This window comes from Mesoplodon mirus (assembly GCF_964341445.2).
Source record: "Mesoplodon mirus genome assembly, chromosome: 10".
Lineage (NCBI taxonomy): Eukaryota > Metazoa > Chordata > Mammalia > Artiodactyla > Ziphiidae > Mesoplodon > Mesoplodon mirus.
This window is the reverse complement of record NC_138986.1, coordinates 37604924-37624179: the sequence shown is the minus strand read 5'-3', so window position 1 is coordinate 37624179 and position 19256 is coordinate 37604924. Positions and strand designations below refer to the sequence as shown.

General features: G+C 34.6%; 1 protein-coding gene across 2 annotated transcripts in view; it reads left to right on the top strand.

Moving 5' to 3' along the window:
- The window catches only part of NKAIN2 (sodium/potassium transporting ATPase interacting 2), a gene marked incomplete at both ends in the record, with an annotated part of 979365 nt that overhangs the window by 441600 nt on the left and 518509 nt on the right, over nt 1-19256 (top strand). For both annotated transcript variants that reach the window (XM_082633451.1, XM_082633450.1), the window contains one exon: nt 16702-16839. In XM_082633451.1, coding sequence (XP_082489577.1) covers nt 16702-16839 — 138 coding nt within the window. The remainder of the gene's footprint in view (nt 1-16701; nt 16840-19256) is intronic.

The window sequence follows — 19256 nt, the reverse complement described above, 5'->3', positions numbered from 1 at the left end:
CTGTGGGCTACATTATGTGGGAAAAAATGCTATTACTTGAAAATTTTTATCAGGTGGTGTTTTGTGTGGTTTCCTCAACTTATTAGTGAACTCACTGAAAAGAAATGTTATGAGTACATTAAACAAAAAAAATAATTTAGAAGCAAAGTATAGCAAAGTATGTGTATATATACATTTGTATCTATAACAACATACATGAAACATATAGATACATATATTCTATATATGCATGTATTATATATACACATATAGTTTTAGTATCACATGGGAGGTGATATGATTGTGGTCCAAAGCTTGGACTCTAGACAAATCATCTTCACTGATAGCCATATAAACTTGAGCAAATTAATCTCTCTGCCTCAGTGTTTTCATCTTTAAAATGAAGCTAATAATATCGTCTACCTCATTAAATAAGCTACTATGTGTAAAATGCTTGGAATAGTGCCATAAGTAGTAACTGCAGTACATGAAATATGTGTGCATATGGACAGAGAAACCATGTGTATGATTTAGTAGTGTCTGTAATGCTTTGAATTTTTAAGTTTAATGTATGAAATGCATTTCATAGCTTGACAGTACTTGTCATTCTAAGCCTGTACAAGTTATCTATTCTACATTAATGGAGTCTATGATAGAACTCCTAAAGAGATAGAGAATATCATCTCTTATTATATTCAACCATGGACAGCCACAGACACCTCCTGTCAATTGGAAATAAAATATTATGACCGACTCTTTTTCAGAACATCATCTCCATATCTGTGTTGAATTCAATAAGATGGTTAGTTTAAAGAACACACGAAGACATGGTATTTACCATGCCAGAAATAGCATACCTCATGACAAATTCTACAGTGTGCCTGTAGTGGTCTGCAGTGGTGTTCTCTTGTACTCCTACTTGCAGTTTCTGATGTAACCCACTGACACAGTGACTGCCAGTACACGGGAGTTATCTTGATAACATTTCTGCTTTTATTTCAACTCTTGATTGGCCTTTAGCAGTGAGAGTAAGTGAGACTGTCATTCCATCTCCCATCCTTATGAAATTGAATTTTATGAAAGAGACGTAACCTAGAGTTTGAGAGGTTTGACTGACATCTTCCATATGGCTGTCTCGCTGTAGTCAAAGAATGAGTGCCCTGAAGCATTGGCGGGTGCCTTTCTTAAAGTAGGGGAAGAGCAGATGGGAGGGAAAGAGACAGGGAAGACATCAGAATTCTGGGCACTCTGATGTCCACTTCTGTTCCCTGTGACAAGTGCACTTACACCACCGATTCTGTTAAATATACAACATCTGTTTAACAGGGAATACTGATGACAGTAATTACATTATTAATTCACTGCCTTAAATGAGGGTAGGCCAGGAGGATTGGAGTGTCATTTTACCTTGTTCTGAATTCACAAAATAAAAATCTTTACAAAGATACACAAATATTTATTGGGGGACCAAACCTGAAAGCTGCCTAGACATTGCTTCTCTGATAATGATATGTGAGGCATGTTTTTGGACTCTTTATCTGCTTTTCAGAAAAAAAAAATGTGTATCTGCATTTTTACCTAGTTGACAAATTTCAAATTCTCCAGATGGCAGATTTAATACGTTTAATGTGATTGTGCTGTTAAAAAATAGCAATAGAGTTTTCTCTAGAGAAAGTCATTTGCTATGAGAAAGCAATACCATATGATGCATGAAAATAAGAACATTGTGAGCTATTTTTGTTATTTGGCTTTCACTGATCTCTTGATGAATAAAAAATCCATAGTGAACAAATATACTGATGATGAACTTAGCAACTTATTCTATTCAATTCTAAAAGTCCCTTATTAAAATATAGTCAACCCATCCCTCATGTGCTCTTTTGTGTATTGGTAATATTAGCCCCATTTTGATTTTTTTTGTTTGTATATACTTACTACATGAGCAATAGGAGATTTGGAAATGGATCAGAACCAGATATATAGTTCCCCAGCAGGGGTGTCATTTGAACAGCTACACCTGAGACCTCTTGAGAGTTTTGAGAATTTCTGCCTTAATAACCATTTCAGATATTAGCATATCTCATAGTATAAGACTAATTTTGCCAGACAACATGAAAATTGTCTGGTTCACTTGCTAACCTATTCCCAGTCTCACACCTGACTTGTGCCTCAGACAGTGCTTTACATTTCTCAGTACCTGCAATACACCGTCAGTGCTTGTAGAATACATGATTTAAAAGTCTATGGCCAAGGTCTTCTGAACACTGGACATTTTCTTCCTATGTTATGTATATTTAAACTACTTGTGCATTAGTTTCACCTTGAATAAGTTAAGACTTTTTTGTGGAGATACTGGAAATTCAAGGTCAAATGGGTACATTAAACTTCCTAACTCCTACCTGTCATGTACTTTAAGTGAGCCATGAAAACTACCTAGAACAGCTGTCATTTTTATGTGATCTGATTCTTCTGGGAAGTAAGGTTTCTACTGAGTAAAATTATAGACTCTGGAAAAATCAAAACAGTGATCCACCTACCCAGAGGACCTGGACTGTGACGTTTTTAGCTCATTTCATATGAGCATAGGGAGACTTTAAACTCAAATGAGAGTTTGGCTACTAAGCTATGAAACCATTTCACAGCACAACTTTGTGTTGACTTTGCCAGATTATTAGTCTATTAACTGTATCAATAGAGTAAAATTTGACCTTATTTTCAAAAAGGTTCTGTCTTAGCTGTAAACTTATCTGTAGAGCATTACATAATTTGTAGTAATAGAGTAATAGTAATGATGATGATCATTTTGTAGGGTTATCATAATGATTATGTAAGTTTTTAAACCATAGAGCTCTATATAAAAATATTTATTAGTGTATCTTTTTGATCTTTTATACCAAAAGCAAAAATCTCTTATGTTTACATGTCTAATTAGGGAAGTATTTGGTAGTAAAGCAGAATTGAGGCCCCTAAAGATTTTGAAATCAACACCATAAGGTTCTAGTATGTTTAGTTGTAAATTGTTTGTGGTTAAAAACATGGACATTGATGTTAGAATGACTAGGGTTTGATCCCAGCTCTATAGTCATGATCTTGAACAAGGGCTCTTTTTCCTCATCCATACAATAAAGGTAATGGTAGATAATCTTGTAGAATGCATGATTTAAATGTAAGCATTAACTTGCTACATTGAAGTGCTTATCAGACTACTGAGTGAATTTTGAATATTATTATAAAAATTTTGTTTATTTTTTTAAATCCCTACTGCTGAAAATCAAGTAACATATAGTGGTTACACACATGCACACAAATGCTTTAGCACATGAATACATAGATCAAGTGATCATTTGACTTGGTAAGTTCAGTTCAACAACAACCAAATAATATTTTTATTTGTGCTCTACTGTTAACTTGTGTGCGACATCTTCAGAAGACTATTTTCTGTTCTTTTTAAAATCTAGTATAATATGATAGTCATCAACTTGTCTTGTGATAGCATGAGTGTTCACTATGAAATGGTTATAAATTGCTAGGCAGAATGAACAGCTGTGAGAAATAGTAAATGATTTTGTTATCACAACAACTAGAATGTTAGCTGGCATATTTAAAATTATATAGAAGTGGCATTATTACACAAAATAGTGGAAAAGGTCCTAAAATATACTATTTGATTCCTATGTGGGTCAATTAAATAACCCTATTAATTCAACCTCAGAAATATGTGACTGACTCTGCAGTTCAATAAAGATCTGTTAAGAAACAGCATGTATTGTTTCAGTAATGCAGCTTATAAGAAAATGTACTTTTGTAAGAAACATAGACCCTTGTTTTTATTTAGTTGCTTTGAGCTTATGCCAAATCTTCACCAGAATTTTCTTGAAAATCTTTACTGTCCTTAACTATATGGAGATAGAGTTTTTAAAATACATGTTGATTTTTTTCATATTTGAAAGATGGGGAGAATGACGGAAAATAACAGAGGAAATGATGTTTCAAATCTTATTTTTAGCATAGTATACTACAAAAAGTACTACTATCGATACATGGGGTATTGAATTACTCAGGGAAACATTCATTAAGAAAGACCACTTTGAATACTTAAGGTAATTCATGTCTGCCATGTTATTATTTGCATTTGTAACAAATAGAATGAGAAACATGTGATCATCTCTGAAATATTCTGTCAAGAGTATTAGTCTAGAATGGCATTTGTACTAAAATCCAATATCCAAACTTGTTATACAGTTGAAATATTAATAATAGCAGCCATTTTAGGAAGCAACCTAGGCATTTTAATAAGTATTCTGTGTGCATTACTACTTTAATCTTCATGAAAGTCTTAGGAGCTACAATATCCCTATTTTATAGACAAACTGAGATTTGCAGCAATTAGGTTACCTCTTGTAATACAGCAAGTTAACAGTTCAAATATGTTTTTCTAATTCTAAAACTTGAGTTCTGACCACTATGACATGTTGATTTCTCTTATAACCAGAGTCATTAGGGCCAGATGTCTTTTGGTGGCGTTTTTGTTGTTTGTTGTTGTGGCTTATTTTTTTGTCTTGCTTTTAAAGAAGTGAAATTATGTGGAAGGAGACAGAAAATCCTTGGTTCAACTGAATTAATATAAATTGTTGATATTTGTGGCCCATTTTTACCGAACACCTTACAATTTCATTTTGTACCCTTTAGTGAACAAACATGTACACAGCAGTACATATATATATACATGCACATACAAACACACGTATACATACACATATACTTGAATAATTCCAGATACTTAAGAGTAACTAAAACTCTTCAAGTAAATCTCTGTGCTTGGTTTTGTCTGTATCTTACATGTGTAATCACTGCAGACCCTACTTTGAGTTTGTTCTCTTCATTGTTTATATGAATCTGGTCACTTGGTAAAAGGAAAGAAACTTGTCTCTAGTATGTCACCTACATATAATATTTAAAAGATGACATATATGTTCTCACTTATCTTGTCCATTTTGAACAACACAAGAGAACCTTAAAGGGGGGAATCATAAATCATAATTATACAGAGTTTGGCTTCGTGATATTTATATTTTTAGACAGTATCACAATGACTTCAGCACCTCAGCAATCTTATAAAGACCCAATACCTCTAGTCTTTACAGCTTTCCTGGGAATTGACTTAAAAATAAGAGAAACCAACTTGTCTGATTCTGGAGCAGCTAAGTACAGAATATGCTCAAGATTACAGTTCACTGTAGGAGACTTCAGGGGAGGGTAAGTAACCAGACTGTGGATGAGATCTAGCGTGACAAGATGCAGCAAAGGGACAGAATAAACACAGACAGAATTAGCAGCTTTACCAAAATAAGCAGACAGCAAAGACACAGCAGATGCTGCCCCAGGGAGCCAGACACAGGAGAAACATAAATCCAAGGCAAGATCTCAGGGCAGGAACAACTTGTTGAAGGGAACAGAGTCCTATATGGATCAAGGAGACAGTATCAGAACAGTTTCCTCATTTCCTTCTGGGTTGTTTTATGTTCTCTCTGGGGCAGGAAACAGTAGATACACCTCAGAAGAATAAATTGGTCATACTCTACTGTAATGCAGGGAAAAGAATTAGCAGCAATTTCTGTTGACAAAATTCTGACAAACAGCTCTGCTCTATGTCTGCTTGGAAGTTTAAACTTTCATGGTCCTTATGGATGAAATAAGAACTTTGCACCCATCCTGGGAACTGTTAAAGCCTGTTTCAATTTTCATCTTGATTTTCCCTCCCACTTCCTTCCCGTTTTACCTATGCTAAAACAAAGGTAATTTTACAAGTTATCTTCTCCTCCAGACAACTAAAATACAAAACATTTCTTTATTGATTCCTGAAATTCCACAATTTATATGTTACTAACTTTTGACCAACTTTGTCATTTCTTTTTGTCTTTAACACAGCAAATGAACTTTGAATGGGAGCATTCTACCTATGTAACATCTGTATCTGAGTCTACCTTGTTTATTTTCTGAGAGACTTGAGATTTGATCCAATCTGAAACCTCAGGTTCCTTAAGGGGAGTGGAGACACTGAAAGGGGGGAGGGTACAGAGAGGAGAAAAGGGTACCCATAGATAAGTGCAATTTCAATTTACAATTTAGCAGTAGCAATTTAATTTGGTTGTGTCTAGCCTTTAACAACACTTTTTGAAAATCAAGGAACTCATGATCTACCATGATAGAAAAAAAGCCTATTTTTTTTTCTCTCAGAGGTCATATATAAGTTTTATTTTGTATTATTTGTATAACTCACATGTTAAATTTTAAGGACATAAGAAAATTATCGTAATATGAGGGAGACAAATTCATTAAGAAGTCTTTGAGGTTATTAACAGAATGCAATATCTTAAGCAAACCAATTCCACACCCCATCAATCAAAAACAACTAGCTGTAAATGTACAATTTGGGTGTTTAAAAATATATATTTTAATGTATCCACATAAATGCAATTTCCTTGCTAAAAAATTAAATGGCAGTAGCTACCAAAGAAATATGAAGATTTCTATTTGCCATGAAAACATTCGAAGCAAATTTCAGACTGAATATTCTCCTATTAAGAGGTCAAGGTTAGTTTAAAAAACTGTTAACTTAATGGGGCCCAGTTTTCTCAGATGTAAATTGATGGGTGTGGAATGAGTCTCTTCCAGTTTGAAAAGTCAATTAATTTATTTATCATGAAGATGTTGCACCAGTACTTTTATGAAATTGTTGTCATTGAAAGTAAGATAAATTTTACTTAATTGTAAGGATCAGAAAGGTTTTTGAAAATTTTTCAGCTTAAGCATACTTGACTGAACTAACAATTCTATTAGAATTCATATTTAAAATAATGCAAACAGAAAAGTAATTCTTCATGTCTTATCAGTACTACATATATGCCAAAAATAATTAATAACAGTTGTTGTAATATTTGAAATTTTACAACTAGAATTTGACCCAGCATTTCCAGTTTTAGAGATATAGCCTGTGGATATATCAACACACATACACAAGGTTGTTTAATGCACCTGTGTGTGTTAAAAGTCTATATCTATTAAAATAGAATAAAATATCTATTAAAATGGAATGTTTAAGGGTATAATGAGATAGATCTATGAAAGCAGGATGTGCTAATGTAGACAAATCTCCATGACACATTACTAAGTAAGAAGTGTAAGGTGAAAAGTCATATTTACATTGCAATCCCATTTATGTAAATAAAATGATGTTAAAAGGATGTATACACACATACACACACACACAAACACACACCAGGTATATGCTATATGCTGGCACCTACATAACAATATAGGGAAATCTATGCATGTAAATGTGTTTCCCTAAGTTGACACAGGTTGCTTTTGGGGAAAGAATAGAACTGGTTGTTCTTCAAAGGTTGTTAAGAGTCTAAACATGCATTGAGCCTTACTTAGATTTAAAGGCCAGTGCAACCTTTAGAACAGAGTCAGAGAATGAGAGAAAAAAAATTAAATTATACATCAGTTTATAGATACAAAACTCTGAAATAAAATTGTATTTGACCCAAACTGAAAATGTGATAAAAATAATATTCCATATCAGGTAAAGATTTTTGCAGGAAAAAATTATAATTGAACTTGACAAAAATTGTCAATATAATCAATCACATTAATAATCTAAAAGAAAAGAATAAAGTGATGATCTCAGATGCAAAAATAACAGTTATAATACTTGATAAAATGTAGCCACTATTTATGTTTTTAAAAAACCTCATAAAAAATAGTAGTGAGGGCCTCCCTGGTGGCGCAGTGGTTGAGAGTCTGCCTGCCGATGCAGGGGATACGGGTTCGTGCCCCGGTCCGGGAGGATCCCATATGCCGCGGAGCAGCTGGGCCCGTGAGCCATGGCCACTGAGCCTGCGCATCCGGAGCCTGTGCTCCGCAACGGGAGAGGCCACAACAGTGAGAGGCCCGCATACCACAAAAAAAAAAAAAAAAAAAAAAAAATAGTAGTGAAAGGGTACAGAATTCTTTGTGGAAATCAAGAAGTTATGCATTTATAATGTCTACTGTGCAGAAACCAAAAACCAAGAACAAAAATTTAGTAAAACTAGACACAACAAGAAGAACTACAATCCTGCAGCCTGTGGAACAAAAACCACCTTCACAAAAAGAAAGACAAGATGAAAAGGCAGAGAGCTATGTACCAGATAAAGGAACAAGATAAAACCACAGCAAAACAACTAAATGAAATGGAGATAGTCAATCTTTCAGAAAAAGAATTCAGAATGATAGTGAAGATGATCCAGGACCTCAGAAAAAGAATGGAGGCAAAGATCAAGAAGATGCAAGAAATGTTTAAAAAATACCTAGAAGAATTAAAGAACAAACAAGACAGAGGTGAACAATACACTAACTGAAATGAAAACTACACCAGAAGGAGGTCAATAGCAGAATAACTGAGGCAGAAGAACAGATAAGTGACCTGGAAGACAGAATGGTGGAATTCACTGCTGCGGAACAAAATAAAGAAAAAAGAATGAAAAGAAATGAAGACAGCATAAGAGACCTCTAGGACAACATTAAATGCAAAAACCTTTGCATTATAGGAGTCCCAGAAGGAGAAGAGAGAAAGGACCTGAGAAAATATTTGAAGAGATTATAGTCAAAAATTTCCCTAACATGGGAAAGGAAATAGCCACACAAGTCCAGGAATCGCAGAGGGTCCCATACAGGATAAACCCAAGGAGAAACATGCCAAGACACATAGTAATCAAACTGGGAAAAAGTAAAGGCAAAGAAAAATTATTGAAAGCAGCAAGGGAAAAACAACAAATAACATACAAGGAAACTCCCATAAGGTTAACAGCTGATTTCAGAGGAGAAACTCTACAAGCCAGAAGGGAGTGACATGATATACTTAAAGTGATGAAAGGGAAGAATCTACAACCAAGATTACTCTACCTGGCAAGTATCTCATTCAGATTCGATGGAGAAATCAAAACCTTTACAGACAAGCAAAAGCTAAGAGAATTCAGCACCACCAAACCTGTTCTACAACAAATGCTAAAGGAACTTCTCTAAGTGGGAAATACAAGAGAAGAAAAGGACCTACAAAAACAAACCCAAAACAATTAAGAAAATGGTCATAGGAACATACATATCAATAACTACCTTAAACGTAAATGGATTAAATGCTCCAACCAAAAGACACAGGCTTGCTGAATGGATACAAAAACAAGACTGATCTATATGCTGTCTACAAGAGACCCACTTCAGACTTAGGGACCCATACAGACTGAAAGTGAGGGGATGGAAAAAGATATTCCATGCAAATGGAAAGCAAAAGAAAGCTGGAGTAGCAATACTCATATCAGATAAAATAGACTTTAAAATAAAGAATGTTACAAGAGACAAGGAAGGACACTATGTAATGATGAAGAGATCAATCCAAGAAGAAGATATAACAATTATAAATATATATGCACCCAACATAGGAGCACCTCAATACATAAGGCAACTGTTAATAGCTATAAAAGAGGAAATCGAGAGTAACACAATAATAGTGGGGGACTTTAACATCTCACACCACTGGACAGATCATCCAAACAGAAAATTAATAAGGAAACACAAGCTTTAAATGACAGAGTAGACCAGATAGATTTAAATGATATTTATAGGACATTCCATCCAAAAACCACAGATTATACTTTCTTCTCAAGTGTGCATGGAACATTCTCTGGGATAGATCACATTTGAGTCACAAATCAAACCTCAGTAGATTTAAGAAAATTGAAATCACATCAAGCATCTTTTCTGACCACAACACTATGAGATTAGCAATGAATTACAAGGAAAAAAACGTAAAACACACAAACACATGGAAGCTAAACAATACATTACTAAATAACCAAGATATCACTGAAGAAATCAAAGAGGAAATCAGAAAATACCTAGAGACAAATGACAATGAAAACATGATGATCCAAAACCTATGGGATGTAGCAAAAGCAGCTCTAAGAGGGAGGTTTATAGCTATACAAGCCTACCTCAAGAAACAAGAAAAATCTCAAATAAACAATCTAACATTACACCTAAAGGAAGTAGAGAAAGAAGAACAAACAAAACCCAAAGTTAGCAGAAGGAAAGAAATCATAAAATCAGAGCAGAAATAAATGAAATAGAAACAAAGAAAGCAATAGCAAAGATCAATAAAACTAAAAGCTGGTTCTTTGAGAAGATAAACAAAATTGATAAAACTTTAGCCACACTCATCAAGAAAAAGAGGGAGAGGACTCAAATCAATAAAATTAGAAATGAAAAAGAAGTTACAAGAGACACCACAGAAATATAAAGATCCTAAGAGACTACTACAAGCAACTGTATGCCAATAAAATGGACAACCTGGAAGAAATGGACAAATTCTTATAAGGGTATAACGTTCCAAGACTGAACCAGCAAGAAATAGAAAATATGAACAGACCAATCACAAGTAATGAAATTGAAACTGTGATTAAAAATCTTTGAACAAACAAAAGTCCAGGACCAGATGGCTTCACAGGTGAATTCTATCAAACATTTAGAGAACTGCTAACACCTATCCTTCTCAAACTCTTCCAAAAAATTGCAGAGGAAGGAAAACTACAAAATTCATTCTATGAGGCCAACATCACCCTGATACCAAAACCAGACAAAGATACTACAAAAAAAGAAAATTACAGACCAATATTACTGATGAATATAGATGCAAAAATTCTCAACAAGATACTAGCAAACAGAAGCCAACAGCACATTAAAAGGATCATACAGCATGATCAAGTGGGATTTATCCCAGAGATGTAAGGATTCTTCAATATATGCAAATTAATCAATGTGATACACTATATTAACAAATTGAAGAAGGAAAACCATATGATCATCTCAATAGATGCAGAAAAAGCTTTTGACAAAATTCAACACTGATTTATGATAAAAACTCTCCAGAAAGTGGGTATAGAGGGAACCTACTTCAACATAATAAAGGCCATAAAAAGCAAACCCACAGCAAACATCATTATAAATGGTGAAAAAGTGAAACCATTTCCTCTAAGATCAGGAATAAGAGAAGGATATCAACTCTCACCACTATTATTCAACATAGTTTTGGAAGTCCTAGCCACGGCAATCAGGGAAGAAAAAGGAATACAAATTGGAAAAGAAAAAGTAAAACTGTCACTGTTTGCAGATGACATGATACTATACATAGAGAATCCTAAAGATGCCACCTGAAAACTGCTAGAGCTAATCAATGAATTTGGTAAAATTGCAGGATACAAAATTAATGCACTGAAATCTCTTGCATTCCTATACACTAATGATGAAAAATCTGAAAAAGAAATTAAGGAAACACTCCCAGTTACCATTGCAATAAAAAGAATAAAATACCTATGAATAAACCTACCTAGGGAGACAAAAGACCTGTAGGCAGAAAATTATAAGACACTGATGAAAGAAATTAAAGATGATACCAACAGGTGGAGAGATATACCATGTTCTTGGATTGGAAGAATCAATATTGTGAAAATGACTATACTACCCAAAGCAATGTACAGATTCAATGCAATCCCTATCAAATTAACAATGTCATTTTTTACAGAACTAGAACAAAAAATATTAAAATTTGTATGGAGACACAAAATACCCCGAATAGCCAAAGCAGTCTTGAGGGGAAAAAAACAGAGCTGGAGGAATCAGACTCCTGGACTTCAGACTATACTAAAAAGCTACAGTAATCAAGGCAATATGGTACTGGCACAAAAGCAGAACTATAGATCAATGGAACAAGATAGAAAGCCCAGAGATAAGCTCATGCACATCTGGTCAACTAATCTATGGAAAAGGAGGCAAGGATATACAATGGAGAAAAGACAGTCTCTTCAATAAGTGGTGCTGTGAAAACTGAACAGCTACATGTAAAAGAATGAACTTAGAACACTCCCTAACACCATACACAAAAATAAACTCAAAATGGATTAGAGACCTAAATATAAGACTGAGCACTATAAAACTCTTAGAAGAAAACTTAGGAAGAACATCCTTTGACATAAATCACAACGAGATATTTTTTGATCCACCTCCAAGAGTAATGGAAATTAAAACAAAAATAAACAAATGGCACCTAATGTAACTTAAAAGCTTTTGCACAGCAAAGGAAACCATAAAGAAGACCAAAAGACAACCCTCAGAATGGGATAAAATATTTGCAAATGAATCATTGGACAAAGGATTAATCTCCAAAATATATAAACTGCTCTTGCAGCTCAATAATAATAATAAAAAAAGCCCAATCCAAAAATGTGCAGAAGACCTAAATAGACATCTCTTCAAAGAGGACATACAGATGGCCAAGTAGTACATGAAAAGCTGCTCAACATCACTAATTATTAGAGAAATGCAAATCAAAGCTATAGTGAGGTATCAGCTCACACCAGTTAGAATGGGCATCATCAGAAAATCTACAAGCAACAAATGCTGGAGAGGGTGTGGAGAAAAGGGAACCCTCTTGCCCTGTTTGTGGGAATGTAAATTGATAGAGACACTATGGAGAACAGTATGGACGTTCCTTAAGGAACTAAAAATAGAATTACCATATGATCCATCAATCCCACTACTGGCCATATACACAGAGAAAACCATCATTCAAAAAGACACATGTGCCCCAATGTTCGTTGCAGCACTGTTTACAGTAGCCAGGTCATGGAAGCAACCTAAATGCCCATTGACAGACGAATGGATGAGGAAGATATGGCACATATGTACAATGGAATATTACTCAGCCATAAAAAGTAATGAAATTGAATCATTTGTAGAGACATGGATGCTTGTAGCGACTGTCATACAGAGTGAAGTAAATCAGAAAGAGAAAAACAAATATCGTATATTAACACATACATGTGGAACCTAGATAATGGTACAGATGAACCAGTTTGCAGAGCAGAAATTGAGACACAGAAGTAGAGAAAAAACGTATGGACAGCAAGGGGAGAAAGCAGGTGGGTGTGGTGGTGGTGGTGTGATGAATTGGGCGATTGGGATTGACATGTATACACTGATGTGTATAAAATGGATGACTAATAAGAAAATAAATAAATAAACATTAAAATTTTTATGTAAAATTAGCAAAATAGACAAGCATGAAAGAGACTTATTCCCTAAGACATTTTATGTGAAAATGCCACACACACAAACAACCAGCAGTAATGTTTTTCAAGGCTATATGCATCTATTTGTATGTCAGGTGTTTCAAAGGGCATAAAATAAGTATATTAGAGTCCAGTGGGCGATAGGGGAATAACATTGAGAACATGGGTTGTTGGAGGCAAATAAGAAAATAAACAAAACAAAACAAAAAGGAACTCTGCGTTGACCAATGATGATATAATGTTATGAGGTGACAAGTATGATCAAAGATTCTCTATACTATTCTACAATAAATAAGGTAAAAAAGTAGCATATATCCTGTACCCAGCCTAGGCCTCCAGCAGAATCTGTGATAGCTTTTTCTTTTTGGACTAGATGTAGCAAGAGTTCAAAAGCAGGGACACAGCACAGGCCATGCACATACGCCTACATTCCTGTTGGACCACTTCTGAGACTACAAGAGAACCACGTAGCTACACTACATCTTAGATTTCTTAGTCTGAGAAATAAGACAATCATATTTACTTCTCTGGGTTTTGTGCAGATTCAATGAGGCGATATATGACCAAGGAATAATATGAAAGTCTGGCATGTAGTAAGTGTTTTAACAAATAGTACTCAGCCATAAAAAGGAATGAAATACTGCCATTTGAAATGAATATGAATTGAATGAAATACTGTCCAGCAACACGGATGGACCTAGAGATTATCATACTAAGTGAAGTAAGCCAGACAGAGAAAGACAAATATTATATGATGTCACTTACATGTGGAATCTAAAAAAAAAAAAAAAAAAAAAAAAGGATACAGATGAACTTATTTACAAAACAGAAAGAGACTCACAGACATAGAAAAAAACTTATGGTTATCAAAGGGGAGGGAATAAATTAGGAGTTTGGGATTAACATAGACACACTACTATATATAAAATAGATCATCAACAAGGACCTATTGTATAGCCAGGGAACTATTCTCATTATTTTGTAATAAACTATAAGGGAAAAGAATCTGAAAAAGAATATATATGTATGTGTTTATGTGTTGTGTGTGTGTGCGTGTGCATGTGTGTGTATAACTGAATCACCGTGCTGTATACCTGAAACTAGCACAACATTGTAAATCAACTATACTTTAATTTTTAAAAATTCAATTAAATTAAAAAAGAAAACATTCTCTTTCCTCTAACTCCACAACCTCCTAGTGATTTCATAGTTAATATACATCCTGTTGGAAGGAATTCTTAGGAAAGACTGTACCTACTCTGTCAATTGTTAATTCCCTTTATACTTATTGAAATCTTCCATTCTTCAGCCCTAGCTCTAAACAGTAAAACCTGTGATAAAGCTACTTAGGATGACTAAGGAGCCCATCAAAAAGAGGAGGTAAAAGCAGAAATACTATAAGTGAAGAATTGCACATTAGCTTGTTCAGTCTACATAACCTCATAAGTAATGTTTGATGAAACCATTAGTTTTGTCATAAAAAAAGGCTGATAAATGTTGATGCAACTTCATTTTAGCCTTTCAGACTTAGTGAGTATATTATTATCTATATATTTTTTATAATTAACCATGGTACTTGCTCTTTTCTTCCATAATTGGAGCATTTATTGAGGGATTTCCCACTGTTTGACTGATGTGCTTCATCCTCTATATTTTTTTCCCTGCTGTGTCCCCACAGTTATGATGCTCAAAATTTATAGAGTTTAAATTCTTCTTACTGCTGTTTTACATTTCTACTTACTATTTATTCATAGGATAAGGATAAGAGAGTTCTGTGTTAGAGGGAGCTTTTATATAGACAATTAGCAATGCTGAGAACAACCACTTATCTTTTGGTAATGTTGATGAATTCCAACAAGGCATATGTAATACTGTTTAACATCACAAATGGGCCTCCTTTATGAGTGTTGACTGCATGATAACAATTGAAGGAATGTTTCATCAGGAGACAGTTCAAAGTTTATGAGGCTTGGGTTATGTGCATATTCCATGACAGTCTGTTTGTTAATCAATCAGAATATTGAATTCCACTCTTGGGACTCTGGTGGGTATTTTGGATTTAGAATATGTAGAGTAGAACAGACCTGGACCTAGATCCTCTCTCTTTTGGGTTTTTTTATTCACTTCCAAGACTAAGTGAAACTTAAGATTTGTTTAGGCTGGACTATTACTGTTACAATGTAACATGGTACCTGGTGTGTCTTAGGAAATAGAGGTGTCATGCAAACGGTTGTCATGAGTTTATTTTGTCCTTCAATGCCTGATGAGAAAATGTGCTGTCAGTTAAAGAACAGCAGTGGGAATAATGGTCATTCAAGAAGTCTTCAAACCTAGGCTACAGCTATTTAATTTAAAAGGAAACCGTCTGTTTGAAGAGTTAGTGTGTCCTTCCAACAAGAAATATCATTAAAGCAGAGTGATAAAGCATAGTTAGTGACTTGGTGATTTTAAAATCATTTTCCTTTAAAAGCTAATTGAAAAACAATTGTTGAATCTCCGTGCTTAACATCAGGTCCTATTACAATGTTTTACTAGAAACAGACAGTTTGTTATCATTCCACCTGAGGGCAAGCAGGAAAAATAAAGCTGAGTTTAATTCACACCATTCCCTTTTGCTTAGATCTGATGAGAGGCTTGTCAGCTATTCAGGTTTCATTTGTCAATATAAAGTGGCATTTCTGGACTACTGGCCAATCTCAGGGTGTTGTTTGGTTGGTCAGTGAGTTGGTTGGTTGATTGGTATTGCTTTTTTTCCCCCCACTGTTTACATATGACTTAATTGTAAACTTGTAAATACAGATGAATATGGAAGAATTTGAAATGCCTTAAGTTTCTTGTTTTTATAACAGTGATGTTTTATTTTTATTTTTTAAAATAAAAAATTGTTTTAAGTTTCTTTCAGGGCCCTTCTTTTTCCTGGTTACTATAGGTAACTGGATATGATTTTTTTTAAAGTCACATTTGATTTATAATCTAGTACTATTAAAGTTAGAAGGACCCTAGACATTAGTCAAAGTCTTACATTTTACAAATGAGGAATCAAATCAGACTCCCAGAGGAAGGAAATGACTTACCTGGGGCACTACAGCTCCTAGTGGCAGGTCGACATCGAGAATCTGGTCTTTAGACTTGCCGAAGAATTCTTTTTCGTCTCCATCAACCCCCTTTGCTCTATTCCCAACTTATACAGTGACATTTGAGCAAATCCTAACAACAAACCCTTCGTGTGGACGTCATTTCCTGAACTTGCTGGTTGATGACTTCAAGTGTTTGACAGTGCATATGACAATATAATTTATCCTGTGACTGCACAGATGACATCCTGTGAATACTACTTGATGCCTCCATAAAATCATCCCTGAAAGGATTGTAGCTATCTCTGGATCCACGGCTTCCATAGTCTTCCTTTGAAATATACCTAAAAATGTCTTTCTCACTGTTAAAGACAAATGCCAGATATGGTAACACAGTTACAATTGCTAATTATAATGTCAGTGTGATCCTTTATTTCCTCTCATCACTGTGCTTATCTATATATCCTGTTTTGCTATTCTAGGTTTGTGTGCTGGAGAGGCAAATATTTGACTTCCTTGGATATCAGTGGGCACCTATCCTGGCAAATTTTGTACATATTATTATCGTCATTCTTGGTTTATTTGGAACTATTCAATATAGACCTCGTTACATAACAGGAGTAAGTACCCTCCCTGTTTTTTATTATTGAAATAGAGAAAAATATGCAAACTACACATCTTGAAAATTTTTTATGTATATCCTTTGCTTAAAGCACCATGTGTTTGTTTATATAGTTTCAGATTATATCTACAGTAATTTTAAATGTCAAGCTTAAAACACTTGGCAGTGAATGGAATCAGATTGTATTTTCATAAATTGTACTTTCAGCCAATATTCCCTTGTAATTACAAGCAGGACAGTACCCCTATATGTATGAACTGTAAAGTCATGGTTTCTGATTTAACAGATTTTAATGGGACTTCTTCTCTTTTTAGATAATTATATTTTATAAATTGAACAAAGGTAGTTTAAAATCAATACAAATGAACATATAGTATTGATGGGCAAATGTTAATACATATTAGGGTTAATATTTGACATACTTGAAAGCCAGAATAGTCTGGAACATGGTCTCTGTGTTCTCCATAATTCTCTTTTTGGCTCAGAGGAAGTATTTTGCATTCCCACTCAAGTTAAACGTACTTAACATAAAAGTGAAATGCAACTGTGTTGCAGTTGCTATGGGAACCATAACAAGATCTTTTACTCTTGTATGTGCCTCAGATCTCAGCTATAGCTCTTCATTAATGTAGATTTTTTTAGTGTCATCATTTTTTTCTATTTCTTCTGTTTTTGACAAAGCAAAAATCTATAGGCATTTATTTTAAATTATATAGCAAAAGTTTGGTAAAGGCATTTATATAAGACAGTGTAGCTAAAGATCTGCCTTATTCAATACAGACTAGCAGGGCTTCTCGGGTTTCACGAAATCCTCCTTAACACAAAAGATGCCCTCCTATGACCTGTTCTCTCTCTGTCATCTGGGACCCAGATAAAGCTCATTGGCACTGAAACAGTCAATGTGGTGGCAGCTGGGATCAAGATATCCACTGTCTGGCTAAGGCTGAGTCAGAAGCCCATAGTCTTCTCCTCTGGGAACATACCCAGAAATGAGTGTATGTCAACTCTAAGGGTGTGTTTCCCTGTAAATCTTGTAATACTTTTCACAAGATTACAAGTAGGATGTGTTCTGTTGCAGAGTGAAGTTTCTCAATGCATAAGATATGATAGTAGTGTTTACTTTCTTTTATAAATTGTAATTTGATCCAATATAAGGAAGGTGGTACAGTGCTTGGGAGTGGGTTTTCTGAAGTCATAATTCCAGGGTTGAAATCTTTCATCTACCAATTTTTGTGTGACTTTGGACAGCATAACCTGACCAATCCTTAGATTTTTTACATTAAAAATGAAAGCAATAGTTATAGTGACTCATATGCTTCAATTGATACATTATAAGCCATCATGTGAAAGATTCTCAATTTAACTTTCCTCTTTCATTAGACTTTGAGGCTTCTCCATGATTTTATTCTAATAAATAGTGTTGCTCTGAGTATCACCATATAAATATGTCATCTCTTTTTGTGATAAAGTTCCTGGAATGAAAATCTAGGTGTGGATCAAAATGTTTGAACAGTTTAAAAGGTTTTTTTGTGTTTGTTTTTGTTTTGTTTTGTTTTGTTTTTTTGAGGAGTAAGTGGGATATTATATAAATGATCTCGGCACAATATTTGGTATTTAAAAAGTGCCCAGTAAATGTTAGCTATAATATTTTTATGCTTATTATCATTTGAAAATAACACTGAACTGTATATACTAGAAATAGCCTGATAGGCAATTTAAAATAGAGCATGGTGTTGTAAGCTATTGGTTGAACTCTTTCCGCCACTTTTATTTTAAGCTGCTACAACTCTTAAATTTTTTTGTGTGATATTTCTGTGTACCAAATTATAATTCTAACCCAAAACCACTAGGTGGCATTCTGGGGGAGGGCTCCAAGGAGCTCTGGTTCTTTATGTCTCAGTGCAGAAAGAATTCAGCGAGAGGCAAATTGATAGATAAGAAGTGATTTATTAGAATGGGAGACTTGTGAAGCTTACAAGCGAGCGGGAGAGAGGGTGCCATGCCACGAACTTAGTGGGCTACAGTTTTATAATCAAAGGAAAAGTGGGGAGGGAGAGAAGACCACCTTCTTCCTCATTCTTGAGTAGATGGCAAGCTTCTATCATCAGCTCCTCCTCCATGTTGTGTGGGGGAGTTTTCTTGTCCCTACCTGGTCAAGCCAGGACTGTCAGTGGAGCAATGGAAATGAGCAAAAAAGGTGGTAACATATGCTAAAAATGGTAAATCATCTTGGGTTTTAGTATAATGTTACCTTTTCTTTATATTTTTGATTTTAGTGTGTGCAGAGGAGTGTGTCCTAGGAATCATTAACCTACTGAGCTCACTGGGTGGGATGTGGGTCTCATGCCACCACTGTTTATTGTTTGGGGGCATGTCTCATGCTTCTATTGCATGGTTTTGTTGCTAAGCAAGCCT